The sequence below is a fragment of the Rhinolophus ferrumequinum genome, chromosome 10, assembly GCF_004115265.2.
Source record: "Rhinolophus ferrumequinum isolate MPI-CBG mRhiFer1 chromosome 10, mRhiFer1_v1.p, whole genome shotgun sequence".
In the NCBI taxonomy this organism is placed as follows: Eukaryota; Metazoa; Chordata; class Mammalia; order Chiroptera; family Rhinolophidae; genus Rhinolophus; species Rhinolophus ferrumequinum.
The window spans coordinates 67,681,365-67,701,106 of record NC_046293.1 but is presented as its reverse complement, the minus strand read 5'-3'; the positions used below and the strand labels follow the sequence as shown (position 1 = coordinate 67,701,106).

The 19,742-nt window shown below is 40.2% G+C and overlaps 1 protein-coding gene across 1 annotated transcript in view; it reads right to left on the bottom strand.

The window, feature by feature from the left end:
* Positions 1–13,572, bottom strand: part of TRHDE (thyrotropin releasing hormone degrading enzyme) — a 358,378-nt gene extending 344,806 nt beyond the window's left edge. The window contains 2 exon segments of the mRNA XM_033118026.1: positions 61–334; positions 12,611–13,572. Of these exon segments, the coding sequence (XP_032973917.1) occupies positions 61–334; positions 12,611–13,515 (1,179 nt within the window). The 5' untranslated portion in view covers positions 13,516–13,572.
* Positions 13,573–19,742: the final 6,170 nt, after the last annotated feature.

Here is a 19,742-nt window from a genome sequence, read left to right as displayed (position 1 = left end):
ATAAGGTTACTTTACAGAGTGTGCATTATCCAAAAACATCATTAAGTTTAAAATACTTACTACAACCCCACTCTTGGTGGTAGTTTCTCTGAATGTGAAGTTGCAAATAGCCCAGGCTAAATAATATGTGGACATGAGAGGGGTCTGTGAAAAGTGATCCGTAACCCATCCATCTTCCTCAAACACAGAAGTTTCCACTGGCATGTTGGATAAAGATAAATAGGTTGCTTGATGCTTGATGCTGATTTTAAAAGTAGCCTTGTAGATGGGCTCGTCAAAACAAGGAAATGCCTTTCTGGCATGTGTAGGCGAAAACTGAGTAACACCAAGGAATCTGGAAAAAAGAAAATGACATTCCCAATTACATTGATGGCTTGAGTTATGACCACTTTACATGCTTCCGCTGACAAAGTATTTTTGCCAAATTGCAAGATACTTTTCATTTTGGAACCAAACTTAAATGCATGAGTAGCATGAAAGCACCATTCATATATATTTCCCCAACAATAAAAGTTCTTCAGGGAAGTTTTTGTCTCAATTAAAGTAAATTCTCTAAACCCAGAGCAGTGCCTATTATACAAGACATTACAGTCTACAGAGAAACAACTCATTAGCATCACATTGGCAAATATTGGAAAATAATAATTCTCTTTTTTGGTGTGCCTCTCTTTCCTCCCTGAAGCTGTACAACATATGAAGACAGTGAAACTAAAATCCAGAAGTTGTCAGCAGATACATACAGAACATACACAATCACACCGGGAAACATCTGTTCCCTCAAATTTCAGCAAGACATGACCTGATTTTATTAAGAAAAAGGACTTTGAAACCTGACAGAACTTGGTCTGAATTCTGGCTCTACAACGTTCTTAGCCATGTCACCCTGGACGATTACTAAATGTCCCCAAGGTGTGGGTGTTTATTGCTTAAAAGGAAATAATCAAGCCTAATTCAAAATAATTGTAAACTGGGGGTAGGGAGGTGGGGGAGAAGAGAATGTAATGCATCTGTCACTGTGAACAGATGAATAGCACCCAGCAGGCTGTTACTAAATAGCAGCCAGTCAAAACGGCAGCCACTGATTCACAATATCTTCAGACGCTCTTGGAGTGCTATAACCTATATTTACATTGACTAATCCAGAGACCATTGTTTTTACTACTCATAATATATACTTATTATATTATGATATGTTAATATAACAAATATCTCATAATAAACATGTTGATGTGTGTGTGTGTGTGTGTGTGTGTGTATGGTATATTTAATGCCCTCTTTCACAGTTTGAAAACACTCATTAACTACTTGAGGAAGGACACTCTTTTAATTTAGAAAAGGCCATATTTGTGAAAACGTTGATAACAAAAGCTAAACTTTTAAAATAATACTAGTTGTAAAACTTGATACAAGGCAAATCAACATCATACCTTTTGTAAAACACGGCTGAGTTCTACAGTAATTTCTTTAAAAAGCTGTTTCCCCCATAAGTAGTTATGCTCCTCTCCCCTCTCCATCATCCAAAGTATACATGGTTAATCTAACATGGTACATTTCCCTACTCAGTCTGAACTTGGCCTCAAAATTATTCTCAGCATACAACTTCAGACAGCTACTATCAATCAATAGGGGTTGACGTGTGCATTGAATCTTTTTGGTTATCCCTGGCTCAAACCATGAGGTGTATGTTACCACACAGCAGCCTACCCGTCTGTCTCCTCCTACCTGCCCCTAAAGAAAGGAGAGTCTGTGAGACGGATCCTTTCAGGGACTTTGCTTCACCTTTGTGCTTGCACCTTATGTCTCCCTGATTGGCCCCAAAAAGATGGCCGGTCAGCCAATGACGAGTAAGATTCCCCATGGTGGGGACAACTCAAGCCAGGCACAGTCGAGTGGGGACCAACAGGAGAACCCACGGGGTTCACAGAGGTGGGCACAGCCCCCCACTTTCCCCCAGCTAAGGAAAGCCTCTGCCTCTGTGGCTGCATTCCTTCCCATAACCTGCAAGGAAAGTGATTCAGTGATGTGTTCTTCATCTATTCATATGCATAAAGGTTTTGTCCCTTGGGGAGGTACAAACATCCTGAGACTTACAGTTCAGCTGCCTGCAGGCAAGGGTGATTGGCTCAAATCAGTTTCCTATTATGATGTATGGGATTCACAGATCTTGAGATTGACAAGCTTTATCTCCTTTACTTTCCCCACCTAACTAATAAAAGCTAATGCATAGGCCCGATTTGGCCGAGTCCAGTCCTGGAGGCTGAAGGTCCCTTGGCTCTGCTTAAACTCTGTTCATGGCTACTGTCTTTTCTTAACCCTGCGCCGCCCTCCTGCTCCCCACAACCCTCGTAGCGCGAGATGCAACAGCGTAAATGTTTACACTATTTTAAAATTATGAAGCTCACATTTATCATTGAGGGCCTACCTTATTAAAGCTTAGTTTTAAAATAGAGAAAAATCAGACAGTTTTAAGATTACCTGTATACTAACTCTCAGAGAAAGGGTTTTTGAGAGTTATCTTGGAAACGGTACTGGGCTGCTTATACAAGACTTGGTAAATCACTTAACTGCCTGAGCCTATTTTTTCATTAGTAGAAGGAAAACAATAACATTTCCTAGGCCTTCCTTACAAAACTGTCGAGATGATAAAATGAGATAATATATGAGAAAGAAGTTTTAACTATAAATCTTCAGACAAATATAAGGTCAAAGTTGGAAGCAATCTTAGAAACAAATTGTCTAGCTCTCATAAATTTCTAAAATGAAAAAGTAGTTCCAGTAAGGTTAAGTGAATTGTCCAAAGTTACACAGGCAATTAGTGCAAAGCTGGGTCTAAAATTCACATTTTCTGTGTCTGAGTAAAAGGCAATCGTATTCCAAAAACAGCAAAGTTAATTTTTAGGCAAAATTTATAAACAATGTTTTCATTTGACTGTTGGTAATAAAAGTTCTTTCCAAATTTGTCAAAATCATGGTAATATTTTTCCCTATTATATTTACTGATAGCAATATAATTTTTGCTTAATGAAATGTCAGTACCTTTTAGTTTAAATGCACCCATTTACAATTTTCTCATCATTTGCTTTTATCTTACGTAATGTTCTTGAATTTTATCTTTCAGTCTTATTAATTAAGAGGTTTACTGAGCTTGATCTTTCTCTACTGAGGCCACTAAAAAGTTACCTATGTGATTTCATATATGAGGAAAAGTGTTCCCCTTTAACTTTCAAGTTTCTGAGAACTCCAATTCCAGTCATTGAGCAAATATTGTCAGCTATGTAAACTTTTTACTACATTAGGTACACGGTAGAATTTTTTTAAAAAAGATGTAACCATTATTGCCCTTAAGTTCTTTGCAATCTGATTGAAAAGGATCTATATTTATATGTTGTAATACTAATAATACTAGGTGAAAAGTTCTACAAGAATTCAACAGAGTGGTTGCAATTAGAAGGTATTAGTCATTATGTAAAAGTCATTATGTAAAAGGTGTCTTTAGCACTAAGTAATTAATGGGTAGGAATTTATTAGATATAGAAGTTCTAAATGCCTTTGGGCTAATGAGAGATTAATAAACCAAATATTTATGCAGAAGAATCATGTTGTGTAGTCTCTTTTTGCCTTACGTAGTAAGTAAATATGTGAGAGAAGCTAGCAATTTAAATAACTGATTCTCAGGGTTGGAAGGAACTGTAGAGATCATTTAGTGACTTTTCCTGCAATTAATATTCTTAATGAATTCATACACACAGTATATATCTATGCACAGAGGGCCAACATATATTCTGATAATGTCTAAATGAGGAAATACCAATTTCACAGTCTGGCACCTAAGGACGATTGCAACGGAATTTCAATTCAGTATTTAGGAAATCAAAACAGTCCCTTGGTAAAGAAGAGCAGTTGGACTAGGTTGCATTTAGAGTCTTTTCCAAGCTTGAGAGCCTATAACTGAACAAAAATTAGAAATATTTCCTGAATTTGATGAGGTTTTTTAAAAATGTTAAATGACACTACCACTAACTAGCTTTTTACTATATGTTCTACAATGCATGTGTTTCTCTTAATCATTCATTTTTGAGTGTTTAATACTGAGGAGAGAAAGAAATATCTTGCTTCTTTTCTTCAAGGAGTTTATACTCTAATAAAAGAAATTAAACATATACCTAAACAGGTATCATACAAAAAGCCATGACAAAGGGAAAATGTATAAATTACATTCTCCTACATCAGGGTTTCTTAATCTCAGCACTACTGACATTTTAGGTTGGATAATAATTCATTGTTGGAAGCTATTGTGTGCACTGTAGGATGTTTATCAGCATCCCTGGCTTCTACTACTGGACATCAGTAACACCACCTCTCCCCAGCTGTGACAATCAAAATGTCTCCAGACATTGCATATGTCCCCTGGGTGACAAAATTGACCCAGTTGAGAACCGCCAGTTTTAAAAACTGAAGGAAGGATTTATGGAGGAGGAAACATAAGAGTTGGTCTTGCAGCCTGAATAGTATATTAGGGTCAGAGATGATGGAAACGTGAGCAAGTTGACCATGGGTAGTACAGAAATAAGCCTTTAAGAAAGCTTTGACTCACATATTAAGTTAGTGTCTTGTTTGTTCTTTTATAGGTTCTGGTCTTATCTGATCTCAGGACTGCCAGACCTCTCTAACACCTCTCTCATCCTTAATATTCTCCTTTCTAACAAAAAGGTCTAGTTTCAGGCTCAGGGCCCATCACAGGCAACAGTGTCTGCTGGGTTTCAAAAATATAATTTTGTCTTCACTGCACATAATTTAAGGTTAACTTCAACTGGTAGAAGTAAGGCTTCTTTTCTGCTTATTGTCATTAAAAACATCAGAGGCCTCTAGAGAAGGTGATTTGGAATAGAAAATAATGAGTTCGGATTTGAGTAAATTTGAAGTGAGTGGGAGGTGGTACAGGATACCAGCTAGAAGAAATACAAACAAAAAAATTAAAAATAGAAAACATTTTAATAAACCATATGGATATGAAATACATACGGAAATACAACAAGAAGTAAAATAAAAGAGCAGGAGGCAGAAGTTAATGGGGACAAGTATTTTATTGTCTGTTTTTCTCCTGCTCTCTTAAACAAAATCACTTTTATCTTTTAATGAATCCCTCTATTACCACAAAAAAATCCGCTTCCAAACGTGTCATTCCAAGGATGTCACTTTAGCATAATTAGAAAAATATGAATAACATACCTGTACTTTAATTCTCTTCTATTTAAAATAAATTACTTGATTTCTTAACAACTTGTCTACTTGACATTTTGGTTGAGCTAAAGAGAGCTTAAAGCTCTATGTTGTCTCTCACGGATATAGAGAATTGATTTCTTCTTATTTCTGCGGAAGTTCACTAGGCAAGCTACTTGTGTCAAGTCATTATAAGATTCAGCAGAAGTAATGCATTAACGTTGGTTGATGTTGCCAACAAATAACAGTATGTGATACAAAACAATTTCTGTTCCATTATTTTCAGTTTGCCTTTTAATAAAGTTAAAATATGCAGAGGAAACAAACATTTGCATAATACTGTTAGTATTCATACTGATTCATGACTTTTCACTGTGGAACCCACCAAAACCAAGAGAGCCTCACAAATGGCATGGTATATTTGAGAGGTTTCCGTTTTGGCCACATCTATGCATACCACACATACAGCAAAGTGAAAAATGATCTTTGAACCTACTTCTACTGCAACTGCAAATGGCCTAGTGTTGCAATAGTTTAAGATTGGTAATCAAAACTCTGAAAGAAAAGTTACAATGGGTCATCTGGTTACTATTCAACTGTTTGTAATAAATAGACTCAGTTAGGAGGTCATGGAACTTACACATGTCCCATTTAAAGTTAAGGTTGTTAATCAAAATGCAAATTATCACCCAAAGACAAAACATTTTAAGTCAAAACGTATATTGGTTAGACTGTGTGTTTTTATGTACTTCAATGAATCATTAAACCTCTGCCATTTCAGAAGAGAAGTTCTCCTGCTGAATATTCAATACTACAAGCAAGCGTGTAGTCTGTTTTTTTTTAAATAACCATTCTAGTAAACTAAAAACATAATGCAATAATGCCAGCAATATGTATGTAGGAAATGGTGCATGTGTGAATAATTGTGTTATAAAAACAGAGCATAATATTCATAATTGTTTTCCTATTTGTATACTAAATAGTCTTATCAAAACTACTGAGTATTTGATCACCATTGATGAAGAGTATTATGAATGCATAACATTAATGTCCCAGGCCGTAATATTAGGTTTTCATAAGAATAAATAAACTAGTGTCGGAGATTCGTTTGTTTAATATTGGAAAGAGGCAAAGCTTTATGTAAGGATTATAAAGTACTGCTACTATCAGAAAGCAAATAAAGACTGGAGAACAATATTTAATGACTGATGTGCCTTTCCCTTGGTACTTGGGGTTTTTCTATATGTTGTGCGAGCTTCCAGTGAGTGACAAGGAAGGTATCCCTCCTGACCTTTCAGTCACTGGTTTGTGCTGTTCTCACTGCTGAGAGGGAGCAGTGCGGTAATCAGAGCTGTGAGCTCCTTTCTTTCCCACACTCTTCCCAGTCCCTCAGCCCTCTCCATCTCACACTGTCTGAACTAAGCATGGAGATTCTCTACCTGTGAAGTGTCACAGCCTTTCTCTCTTCACTCTCTTCTTCATGGCGAGGGGGCCCTGTTTCTTCCTCTACCATCTTTTGACTTCTGCTTAGGCGGCAAGACAACGGTAGCAGAAGAAATGTCACGGTGACCATTTCCTTCCACCTCTGTCTTGCTGGTAAGGGGAAGCCCCAAGACAACAACACTGACTCTACACGACCTGGGACCATCACAAATAGATCTCCAGCCATGACAGAATAGAATAATATATAATCCCCACCAAAGTGCTTACCGATTGTCGGACACTGTTCTAAGTGCTTTATGACTTAACTCATGCAGTCCTCACAAATAACCTTATGAAATAGGGTGCCATTAACTCTACTCCACAGATGAGGACACCAGAGCCAGAACCATTAGGAAACTCAGACAAGGTCATAAAGCTAATAAGCGGCAGAGTCAGGATATGAACCCAGGCAGTCTGGTTCTAGAGTCCCTGAACACACTAAACACACACACACTTTTCCATCCAGCAACACAACCAAAAGTGGCTTGCACCTACTCGTCAAAGAGATGAAAAGTAACTAACATCAGTCATTTTAAAACTTCACTTTTTTCATCCTTTGATTTTTTTCTTTGTTTGAGTGATGCAGTCATAAGGAAAGAGCTGCATAATGAAACTAAAACTTCATCCTGCAAGTCAACGTAAGTCTACACTGGGAAGAATCGATTCACCCCCATCTCTACACAACTGGTGCCAGAGCTCTTTAAACCCTGGGGCCACTCGGGCACTCAGAGACTGAGAAGGTGCACCTGCTGTCAGGACGGACAGGAGGCTGGGGCGCTTCCCCCTATTCAGCGCCACGCCACCCTCAGAGCCTCCCCGCCGCCACCACCACCATTTAGCTGGACCTGTTTGTGAATCATTTCAGACTGTGCAGGAAACTGAGGAAAGCAGGGAGTATGTGTCACTTTTATATTCTCCCAAATTCTATGTAGTAAAATTCTATCTGTTGGAAAGAGCATCCACTCTCTAGTGGCAAAAAGCAGGATTGCATGGGACTTTGAAAAACTCTGGAGGAACCCCGCCACTAATGTAAATCTAAAAGGATATAAAGGACAGGAAAAGAATGAAAAGAATGACAATGATGATCAGCATTGTTGGTGGGCGGGAGGATGAACATGGAGTAATGCAGGCACGCACTTTCTTACCGACTATAAAACATTGATGTGTTAAGGGTTAAGTGTGTCTTCCTCACTCTTTTTTATGTCATTCTTTGAAGTCATGCTTAAAGAAGTGAGTCCTATTCTTGTAATCATAACGACCAAATGCCACCATCTTCTAGCAAATCTAAACTGTTGCCCTGTGCCCACATACATGGTGGCAAAAATTGGTTTGAGGAAATAAGCATGCTGTGCAAACTAAACGATCACAGGGAAACCAGTCACATCTTTGCTTGAAAGAGATCCAGAGCAGATAGGCTCTGTTTGAAGTTGCTTTGAATAAATAAAAACACAAGCAAACTAATTTAACTCTTTTAGAGAAAGTGTACACTTTATTACTATCCAGAGTGATCAAATCAGATGGCACCATGAAAAAAATACAGCAAGATAAACACCAATTATATAGATTTTCCTCCCTGAATGAGTCGTGAAATGGTCAAAGCTTTTTCTAAAAAAGTATTTTCTAGATTTAGTTTACTGGTGGCATTTTTAATTGTGACCAAAATTCAGCAGCACTGGACTCAGTTTGGCCATATGGTTACATATGCCTGACAGGAAAACAATTCCTAAATTCATTAAGGAATAATATGAAAAAGTTTTCACAGAAACAAATGGTTCTCACAGATTTTTCAATTCAAAGCCTTTCTATAGAGCTATATACACCACCTTGCTCATGTAAAGATTTCACCTCACCAGAGTGAATAGGAGAAATGAGGTTTCTTTCGACATAAAAACAATGTGGTGGTTTTCTTGTTTTTATTAAATGTCATGATTATTAATTCATTCCAGAAAAAGTACAAGGCATCAAACCATGCACGCTAATACCACAAGAGATCAAATGCCTACCCATAAAATCCTCTATGTTCTCCACAAGATTTTTGCAAAAATTTCTTGCAATTCTCTTTGAGAACCACAATGTTATTTTCCCATTTTACTTGGAGATCATGCTTTCTCTCTAAACAATCCTTAACAGAAAAAGACCTCCTATTTTTATTCTGTCTTCTGGCACTGTGGCATGTTATAGACCCAATCAAAGTTTGTCAAAGAAAAAGAGTCTGCCTTTTTTTCTTTCTTTCTTTTTACGTTGATTTTTTTTTAATTTATTGGGGTGACAATTGTTAGTAAAATTACATAGATTTCAGGTGTACAATTCTGTATCACATCATCTATAAATTACATTGTGTGTTCACCACCCAGAGTCAGTTCTCCTTCCATCACCATATATTTGAAGAGTCTGCCTTTTGAAAGTGAATAAAATGTTCATTTACTTTGGGTAAATTTCCTCTTTCAATCCGACCATCTGGATCTAAATTAAGGTACCCTACTTTGAACATGGGCAGGCTCGCCATCTGGCTACCCAAAAGCGGCAATTACTTCAGGTAAATGAACAGTTTACCTAATTCTAAGCAAGTATATTCTATTATAGAATATTACGGCATAAATCCACACCCTTTTCCCGTGCACGCTACACACCTACTTGAGGAAAAGGTGAATATGTGTTCTGCCTAATGGAGATAATTTACTGCTGTGTGTAAACATTTCAAATTTAAGAGAATTTTTTTATTTGCAATTTTCAACAAGTGATGAATTTACCCTTCAGCCAAATTATCAACCAAAAAGTAGAGGATTTGCCTCAAGTAGAGGAACTTCCGTAGGGAGCTTGTCTTCTACTCTTTCTCCGCTGCAGTCTGGAAACCAGGAAAGGTAAGTTTTCCCCCTAGGACAAAACCAAGGCCTCCTCCAATGTCTACCTAGTGAGGGATGAAAACTTCCAGGACTCAAAGGTATACCACACATGGTAAAATCTAATTTTCCTGCCCTCATCCAAATTCTTTCTCTCAGACCTCTGAGGAAGGAGTGAAAAAATCAGATTGATTGGGTATTAATGAGTTGTTTCCACATAGGCTAAGCAAGTGGACTGAACTGTAGTATTACTCTTCTAAACATTTCATGTGGCTCAGTGTGACTCCCCAGTGGCAGATTAAATATTTATTTTTATTACAGAAATTATCTGATAATTAAATTGGCAAAAATTATGACTAACTAAAAACCAAGATATTTAATGATTGATCAAATAAAAATTCAGAGTTTGCATCGGTGTTCTTTCGGAAAGTGCATTTTAAAACACCTATTTACATTGCACTTGGGGGACAAAATCACCAATAAAAGTCCAGCCCTGGCTCAATTCCTCATACTGGCATGTTAAAAATGCTCCAAGTAGATACAGTAATCACAATCACCAAAAAAAGATTTTTTAAAAAGATTAATATATGTAATATTGACATAATTGTGAAATGTTTTTTTCGATTTCCTTTGCCTTATCAACTCCAGTAGAAACATCCAAGAAATTATCATATTCACTCTGCTATTGAATGGGTGAAAAGAAAAAAGAGGCACAAGATTCTAAGATGTGGTTTAGAAATAAATCCATCCTGGGATCTCCAGAAACACAGAATCCTGCACTTCTACTGGGGTGCAGAGTTTAGCCACATATGCACTAGGTTAAATTTTCAACCAAGTTATTTACATCTTGGGAGAAAACTGAAGGAGAGTTTGAATACAAATATGTACCAGGGGTACAAAAAATCAGTTATGGGTCAAGCAGAAACATCTGATCTTTTTAAGAGACCTGTTAATTTTAAAGCACTGACCAAAGCAAGCTCAGTTCCACCAAATATATTTTGGCATGGCTCAGAAAACAGGAGTTGTTGAAAGTATTTATTTCACCACAGATTTATCAGTAATGATATGCAGCTCCCACTATTGTCATTTTGATATAACAAGCTTGTTTTTAAACATAACATGCAAATTTGCCTTCTATGTCTTTCCCCCATATTTGATATGATCTTGGGTTTAAAATATTTTTAATCTGTATTCTTTAGAATATGTTGGAGGAAGTAGTGGAAGGCGGCTTAAATTGTCCACATCTGATCTTAGGAAAATTAATAATTGACACAATCACTTATAGGGGATTTTAACTGTCATACAACTACTGAAGCATTGGGCAATTTATTTATATGAGGTTACTTCATAGCACTCTGTAAATCATAAAACTTTTGTATTCTCCCATAACACACTTGAATTTCCCTAGCCTCTTATACAATAACAACTTCTTCTGAGAGTTTCCAGAAAACACAAGCCCTGGTCCAGGTATCAGAAAACCAAAGTTTAAGTCCACTGATAAGACTGCTGACCTCAGGTGCCCTGGGCTGCTCAGTCCGTTGTCTGCAGTTGTGAAAATGAATTAAGAACAGAGGAGGCTCTGCCAGTGGCATCATTACTAATTCCCAACCTGCTTCTACTTCTAAGGTTGTCGATTTCATTTTTAAATTCACTTTGGTTGTTCACCAGCCCCATAGTCATTTAATTAATTGAAGTTATTTTAAATGTAATGAGTTAGGGCAAAAAGTAAGAATCACTTGTTTATTCACTCAACAATATGTTAGAGGGCTTATTACCACCAGAGACTCATAATAGCTAACATTTATGGTGGACACTCTAAATGTCAGATATAGGGTGAAGTGACTTGCAATGCATTAGCTCATGGACACCTGAAACAATCTTATGAAGACAGTATCATTATTACCATCCCTAAATTAAAACTAAAAATATGGGCTCTGGAACCAAACTGCCTGGGTCAAAATCCTTGCTTTGTGAAGTCACTATGTGACAAGTTACTTAACTTTTGCCTCCATTTCCCGATATGTTAAATAGGAAGTGTGGGTAGCACCTACTCCACAGGGTTCTTGTAAGATTGAGTTAATAAGCACTAGAGGTAGTCATTGTCAAGAACTACGGACTTAGATTCATCAACTTGCTCAAGCCTTCCCCAGAGCTAGAAGTGCAGCTGGAATTCGAACCCAGTTCTGTTGGACTCCAAAGTCTCAGCTCTAAACAAGTGGTGAACAACCCACAGCCTCTTTTTTAAAAAGAAAATCACAATACTTCCCAAGTCTAAAAAGCATCAAGGCTCTCGCTAGCAAGGCATTTGAGACTGTTAGCTTTTCCCTTTCACCACTGGAGTCATTTCCAGAGGCAGTAACTCACGAACAAACAACTGTAGTTCTAACTGAGTTAGGAAAGAGCTGGCAGCACCTGCAACATTTCTCGCTGGCATTGACCATGGCAGCCGCCCCCACCCCACACCCCCCTTAGTCTGTCAGTGGGACCGGCTCTTACTGCTGCGAATAGCAACTTCCAGTTTTGGAAAACTTTATGCAGCTAAAGCCCATCCTCTGCTCTCTGCTTGCCAGAGAATAGACGAGGTGGGCATTTGGAGGGTATAGGGTGGGCGTAGAGAGGGAATTTTCCCTGCCCTATCCTGCGCTGACATCTCCCGGGGATGCACTGCTGCCCTGGCCTTTTGGCACTTTTGTATTTTCCCTCGACGGTAACTTGGCAGGTTTTCGATGTTACCCTTTGAAATTGAGCTGTGTGCCTCGCTGGCTAAGAAACTTTGATGAGATGGCGGCGGAGGTGGTGGGGCGGGGGTAGGTTCTAGACTAAAGGAAGGGGGAGATGGCATCCATCCTTCGCCACTAGTGAGTTTGTGGAGTAGGCAGCAGTGAGAGCTCAGGCATCTGGGTGACCCTGAGGGTTCTGGGTGATGGTCCTACCCCACATTTGCTTCCTTCCCCCACCCTTCTCTTCTTGGGTATCGGAAGCTAGCCGGGTCCCTGGGGTCGCCGGCCGCCCAGCGGTTAGAGCAGCCTGCGGGGTGGGGCGGTGCCCGGCACCGCCTCCCTCCGTACCTTCTCTCCCCGTGGATCACGTAGGAGCTGCGGAAGAAGCCCAAGAGCTCGTTCTCGATCAGGGCGTTGTAGATGATTTTCAGGTTGTAATTCCTCTGAGCGTCCAGGGTCCTATTCAGCACCACCACCAAGACCTGGGTTTGTGGGTAGAGGAAAAAGCCGGCCACCGGGACAGCCCCAGCCACCCGGTCCTCGGCCACCTGCACCTTCTCCACCGCCACCCGGGAGGCGTGTAGTACGACGTAGCGGGTGGCGTTTCGGCACGCGATCTCCACGTTGACCTCCCCGGAGAAGGTGAAGTTCTCCATGAAAGCGGTGAGCATCAGATTGTAGTGTAGCGGCTTCAGGTGGCCGGACAGGCGCAGCTGCGTCCACGGCTGCCACTGCTCCTGCTCCTCCTCCGACGGTTGGGCGGACGGGGTCCCAGGGGTGGCCTCCCTGCCTACCTCCGGCAGCGCGGAGTCCCCGCCAGCGTGGTGGTTGCGCCTGGCGGAACCCGGAAGGCTTCCGTTGCCACCGCGCGGTGGGAAGCCAGCGGGACTGCCGTCTGCGCCCGGTGATGCGCTCGCCCCACACTCGTCGAAGCGCAAGCTGAGCAGTACTGCGAGCATGGTGACCGCAAGCAGAGCCACGATGGACACGGCGAAGGCCAGTACGAGCCGCCTGTGCACTGTGATGTGGCGCTCCGTGGTGCGGGGTCGCACCCCCATGGAATCTGCCCACGGGTCCGAGAGCCCCCTGCCGCTGGCCCGGAGCGCAGCTTCGTTCTCTCCCATCGCGGCCGCGAAGGTTGAGCTGCTCTTCTCAGCCCCCTCCTCCTCCTCCTCCTTCTTCTTCCTCTTCTTTTTCTTCTTCTTCTTTTTCTTCTCCTCCTCCTGCTCCCCCCGCTCGCCGTCCAGGGCCATCACACTGCTTCCTCCTCCTTCTCCCCCGCCCCCTCCGGCACCCCCCGCGGGCAGGCCACGCGGGCCCCTGCCAGCGCAGGCATCAGAGAGCGCACCCGGGCGGAGGACTAGACGCCAGCTGGGACCCTGGAGATGCTGGTCTGGATGCTTTTAAGACGGGCTCTAGCCGCAGGCGACAGCAACCTCGGTGTCCCCCATCAGCCCCGCCTCTCTCTTGACACCCTCAGCGGAAGCGCGGGGCGGCGAGCTCTGGGACGCGCCCAACTTGGAAAGCCGCTCTCTCGCCCCAACGCGCGCTCTACTTCTCCGGCGGGCGCCAGGCGCCGGGGCACATGCTGCTCCAGCCCCCTGTGCGCCTGCGGCTCCGGGCTCACCCTCCCCTGTGCAAGCTTTCGCCTGGCTTCCCGTGGGAGCCTTACAGTGGGTCCTCGGCTGGAAAAGAAAGGGAGTGGTGGAAAGGGAAGTTAGGGTTTCCGCTTTCTCTCCCCACTCTAGCAGCAGTGATCAGTCCTCTGGGTGGGATATGCTCGTGGCAGCAGCAGCGGCGGCGGCAGCAGCCCAGGCAGCCGAGCCATGCACCCTGCAGCCAGGGACCAGAGGATGGCCGAAGGAGAAGAGACCGCGGTGAACCAGCCGACGAAGTCCCAGGGCCGCGGAACTGAGCCGGGAATCTGCCCTGGAAAAGCCTTCTCCTCCACCCTGGACACTTTAAGCAGCGGTGGCGGTAAACGGCGCGAGGTTGCAGATCGGACAACGAGCCTCCCTCGTTACGACGTTGCTCTGACCTCTGGAGATGGCAAGTGAGCAAGTGTCCGGCCGGACCATCCCTTCAGGTAGATGAAGCTCCGGGTTTGCTTAGTATCCCGGCGGGGAGAGCCTGCGTGCGTGTGTGCGAGTGCCTGTGCATGTGTGTGCGTGTGTGTGTGTGTGTGTGTGTGTGTGTGTGTGTGTGTGTATGTACACAGGCTCCAGGTTTAGATTGCCAAGGCTACTCTGGCTGCATTCAGGGACTGAAACTCCCCGAGAAAGGCTAAGGAGAGAGCAAGAGAGCGCTAGGAGACTGGGAAGGGAAGGCGGGAGGGAGGGGAGCGGCTGGGAGGCAGAGGCAGGCACTGGGAGATTAGAGAGCTTTTCTCCGCTCTGTCACACCAGACACCCACAGCCACAGAGGGGGTTGCTGAGCCGTCTGCAAGAAGTACATTGTAAATCTTCAGCGCAACAAGCCCCGCACTCACCCCTCTTCCCGACTTCTTAGCCCCACCGGGCCTCCCTGGATGGATCGTTGAAGCCTTAGGCTATTATCACCAAGAGCAAAGGAAGATCCTGCTGGGGAGACATGGTCGTGTCAGATTTCACATGAAGCTCGCCAGAGGATTTGGAGGATTGTATGTAAATTGAAATAAATTCTCCCAAGCCTTACTATATATATTATACTGCATGATATTGTCCAGGTGTGCAGTACTGAAATAAGAGTTAGCGGTGAAACATTATAATCTTCCAAAAGTAAAGGCTAAATAAAAGAGATACTTTCCATCGAATAATTTCAATTTTTAGACGGGAAATAATTAAACTAAAATGCCTACCATGTAGCATTCAGGACCAAACACTTGAGATTGAGAAAAGCTGGGAAGATGAGTTTCGTTACTTTAGACTTATTAGAACAGTGAATAAATATATTTCACTTCACCTAGCCACAATTACTTTTTTGCAGTTTTCAGTGTTATCATGAGAATTGTTTAAACTTTTTTAGAACAGTTAACAATAGATGCTGACAACAGGAACCTAGAAACAGGTTCTTAGACTATTGGCTGGTTATGGACCCTTGTCTAAGTTTAAACTGCAGAGTATATGTGAGTATTTGGGCTATCCAACCCTCAGAATTTGTGTGAAGAACCCTAATTGGAACAATATTTAGAAAACAGCTATCCCAAAGGTAACAGCTAAGAGGCAGGAGTCTCTAGTTTTTAATAAAACAAAGTATGATGGGCTTCCGAGTCAAAAAAATAAAATGCAGAATAAGAAGAATGAATTCCTTTTTACGTTTCTTTCACATCTTCAAATTCTGAAGGCGTTTAAAAAATCATGTCCATAATTATTTTTCTTACAAGAAGGCAAAAAGGAATGTTTAATGCTACTGGCTTTGGAGTCCTGAAAATATATAATTAAAATATTGTGTTTGGCTTTAAAGGCATGACCAAAGAGAAGAGACCAAGTACACATCAACTTTAGTGAGACAACCACTGAAAACACAGCCCTGCTGGATAAAGCTCTTTTCCATTTATCCCCAGATGGGAAACACTCCCAATGCCACACTTTCTAAATGTCCATTTGAATCATTTTTAAATGATGATGAAAAGAAGTGCCAGGGTGTTTTTTTTTGTGTGTGTGTTTTTTTTTTTTTTAAGATGTATGTGGGCCGTTAACAACAGACCAAGGGAAATGCCACATTCTGTTCAAGTTACTTTATTCTGCTCTGTTTTTAAAGCTGTGTGCTCTTGCTGTCCATATGTATCTGGCTATATGCATTTTAAGAGTTGAGGAGTTGAGGTTCATTAATTTGTTTTCACAGAATCAGGAAATATAGTACAGGCAGACAAAACAGAGCTGTGTGACTCTTAGCAGGTCACCAAACTTCTCTGACCTCAGAGTATGAATCTGGCTATTCAGAATTATCAATCTAAAATCCAAGGATTCAACTCATTTGGTTTATCAGAGGCATGTGGAACCCCTCTTCCCCCCACCGAAATCTGAGAACCACAATCTAAAAGAAGAGGTTACCCACTAAGAAATATTGAAGACCTTTCTCTAAAATGGTATTAGTCAAGAAAAGATTCAAAGAAGGCTTGTTTTGTCCTTCTTTGTGTTTTTTCAAAGTGTTGATGTACTTTGGAAAATTACTACAAGGCAACTCTCAAATATTTCAGAATTAAAGACTATATTTATCAATTAATAAAGTCTCTACTGACTGTGATTAAATTAGGGGTGGATTATTTTTGGGAACCAAGAGGAGTGGACACAGCTTACTAACACAGAGTGGACACAACTTATTAAAACATTGATTACCCTAAAATGTAACTTTATCCCATAAACTCAATATCAAGGCCGAGTGGGTAAATAATTCTTTCGTGTGGATGTTACAAAAGGGTCCCAGTGAATTTTTCTCTTTTAATTTCTGAAAGTATATAGCACCCTGCCCTTGAGAAGCAAGCAATTTGGCAAAAAAATATTTTAATATTTTTCTAGAGAATAATCATTCTACCCTCAAAACCCCCTCCAAAAAAGGCAAAAATTTTAGATTGTGTACCTAACAAAAATATTAAATAGATGACTCCCTGATAACTATGAAGAAATTGCCTTTAGTGTTGTAGATCATTAAATTTGAGATAATTTTGACTTTGCCAATGCTAGAGCCATGCAGTGGAATAAGACTTTGCAAAGTGCCAGATGCTTCTCTCAGAAACACATTTATTGTTGGGAGAATTTTATGATTACATTCTGTAGCTAATAAATGTCTTTGATGCCATTTTGTGGCCATATTTGATTTAGGTGCTTGTGAAAGTCAAAACAGTCTAAATACTTAATATACATGAGATCAAACAGAAGTTATTTTTAATTTAATCTACACCTTAGTCCTGCAAATAATCAAAATGAACTACCTTCAGTGAATGAGCTGGCTTCAGAATCTTTAGTCTTTGATTGTTCACACCTGAAATGCTTTTTTTTTCTTTTTACACTGGTTTGTATCTAGAGGCACAACTTAAGTGTCCTTATATTCTCAGCCCCTTCACATCCAGAGGCATCTTGGCTCAGGGGAAAGAACGTCCCCATCTGCGCTCACCTCCCTACATAATCCTAACCTAGTTACGAGGCTCAGTTTCTTGGTGTGCTGATGTATTGAGTTAGATGAGGTATCCTCAGAAGTCTCTTCCAGTCCTCAAATTCTATGAACGAAATTCTAAATCTAGTACATTAGTCTCTTTACACTCTCAAGGGATTTTTAATTAATCTTCTTCATTGAGAAGCAAAAAGTTTCAATTAAAAACTAAAATTTTAATTGGTAAAGAGACTTTACAAAAATATCCTGTACTAGCAAAAAATATAAGGGGGAAAGGAAACAACCCCTGCTACTCTGGCAGTGAAAATGAGACTAGCAAAAAATATAAGGGGGAAAGGAAACAACCCCTGCTACTCTGGCAGTGAAAATGAGACTGATACAGTTGATGATAGGGATGTATTCCTGAAGACCTCAGGCAATTGGAGACCAGTGTTGACAACAAATGGCGGAGTCTCTGTTTACCAGCTAAAGTGGTGCCCCCATGTGGCAATAATAAAACAGCAGTTTGAAATTTAAGATTGTGATTTGATGAAATTTCTAATTTGAGAAAACACATTATTGCAGACTTTATTGATGTTTTTATATTGCATAATTTCAAATTTTCATACCATTTGACCACTGTATCTGTCAACATTGTTGATGGGCTTCATATAAGAAACACCCTTCTAGATAGAACATTCCTTAGGATTTTAAAGATGGAAACAGGAGAACTGTTTAAAATTAGCCATCATTAAGACAGTAAGATTTCATGATGTCTGTAGTTTGCCAACTACAATTAACACCTTGATTTAACTATTGTCTGACTTCCGTTTATTTAAAAAGATTAATCTGAATGGAAATTATATCTAAATTTGACTGTGTCCTTTTTTCTCACAAAAATTGGTGAAATTATAAAGTTCTTTTAAAAAGAAAACATATCCTAACCTATTAATAACTACATGTTATTAGTCCTATGAAAGTCTCATAATTATAGTTACATCAAAACAGAACAAGTCTTACAGTATAAAAAGGACCTTTCTCAGTAGCAAATATAAGGAAAAGGAGAACCAAATATCCATAGTATTATTCCCAATCTAACAATAAATGTTATATCCAGAGATGAGAGAATTAGGATCTCAAGAAAGTTGTATTGTTATCTGGGGTTTCTAACTCTAGGTTAAAATTCTTCAGTGTTCACTTTTGACTCTTTGGTTTATCTCAGTAAGAAGTCTCCATGAAAAGGCAAAGAATGTATCATGGACATATTTGTAGTTTACTCATGAAACTTGCAAACATAATATACATCAAATTCTACAAGCAGAAAAGAAATTGGATAACTTTACAGAGATGTTCCTGTTGAGCTAGTCAATTTGTCTAGTAGCTCAAGAAATGGAAATAGTAATTATACCAATATAGTTTTACCATGAATTTAAGTCATTCAAATCCATGTTTCTAGATAAATATGGCAGAAACAATTATTATTAATAATAATTCCTAAGTTTTTCAAGGTCTTACCTTGTGTCAGACATAAAGTGCCTAAGTACTTTATGTTACCTTATTTAATCAGGAAAATAACTCCATGAGGGCAATGCTGTTATTGACCTCATTTGACAAATGAGGAAATTGAGGCTCAAAAAGATGAAACATAATGCCCAAAGTCATTTAATTAGTAGGTAGCAGAGCTGAAATTCGAAACTAGGCAATGTCACTTCTTCACTTGTCCATTTAAACATCATGCCATACCATTTCCTGAAAGGTAAGCCAGATATAAACCATCCAATTGTAAAATTGGTATTTGCTGTGAAAATTAAGAAGTCAGTGCCAGGCAGAGTGCTAGAGGTATATAGCATTGAATCAGAGAAACATGGTCTCCATCCTCATTGGAGGACCCAGTGCCTGGCAGATGATGAGTGCTATATACCAAGAGTGCCAAAAAAATGGCACTTGACTTGTATTCATATACACATGACTTGTATTCATCTTTTGCTATTGGTATACATTGAGTATTACAATTTCAATACAATTTTTTCCTTTCTCAAAATGTGTATACATTTTTTTCACACCGTCTGTACTTGTAAAATGAAATGAAAAAATAAAGAAAATGTAGTGTGACCCTGAGCAGAATAATAATTGTGATTTTATAAAGTAATGATAGAAAGAAAAAGGAAGAGCATTATTCGTCCTAAGATGAATAAGAATTGAGAACTTGAGAACTAAGTAGTTGGAAGAGTTCACTATAGCTTATATCCATACTGCAGAACAAGCAATTTATATGCCTCAGAAATCTTACCTCTTGAATGCATTAAAAAAAATGTATCTTTGACCCAGGCTTATTTGACAACTCAAATTTAAGTGAAATGAAAGAGGTGACTCACCTCTTTCAGGCCATGAAAAGTATCCACTACAAATGCAT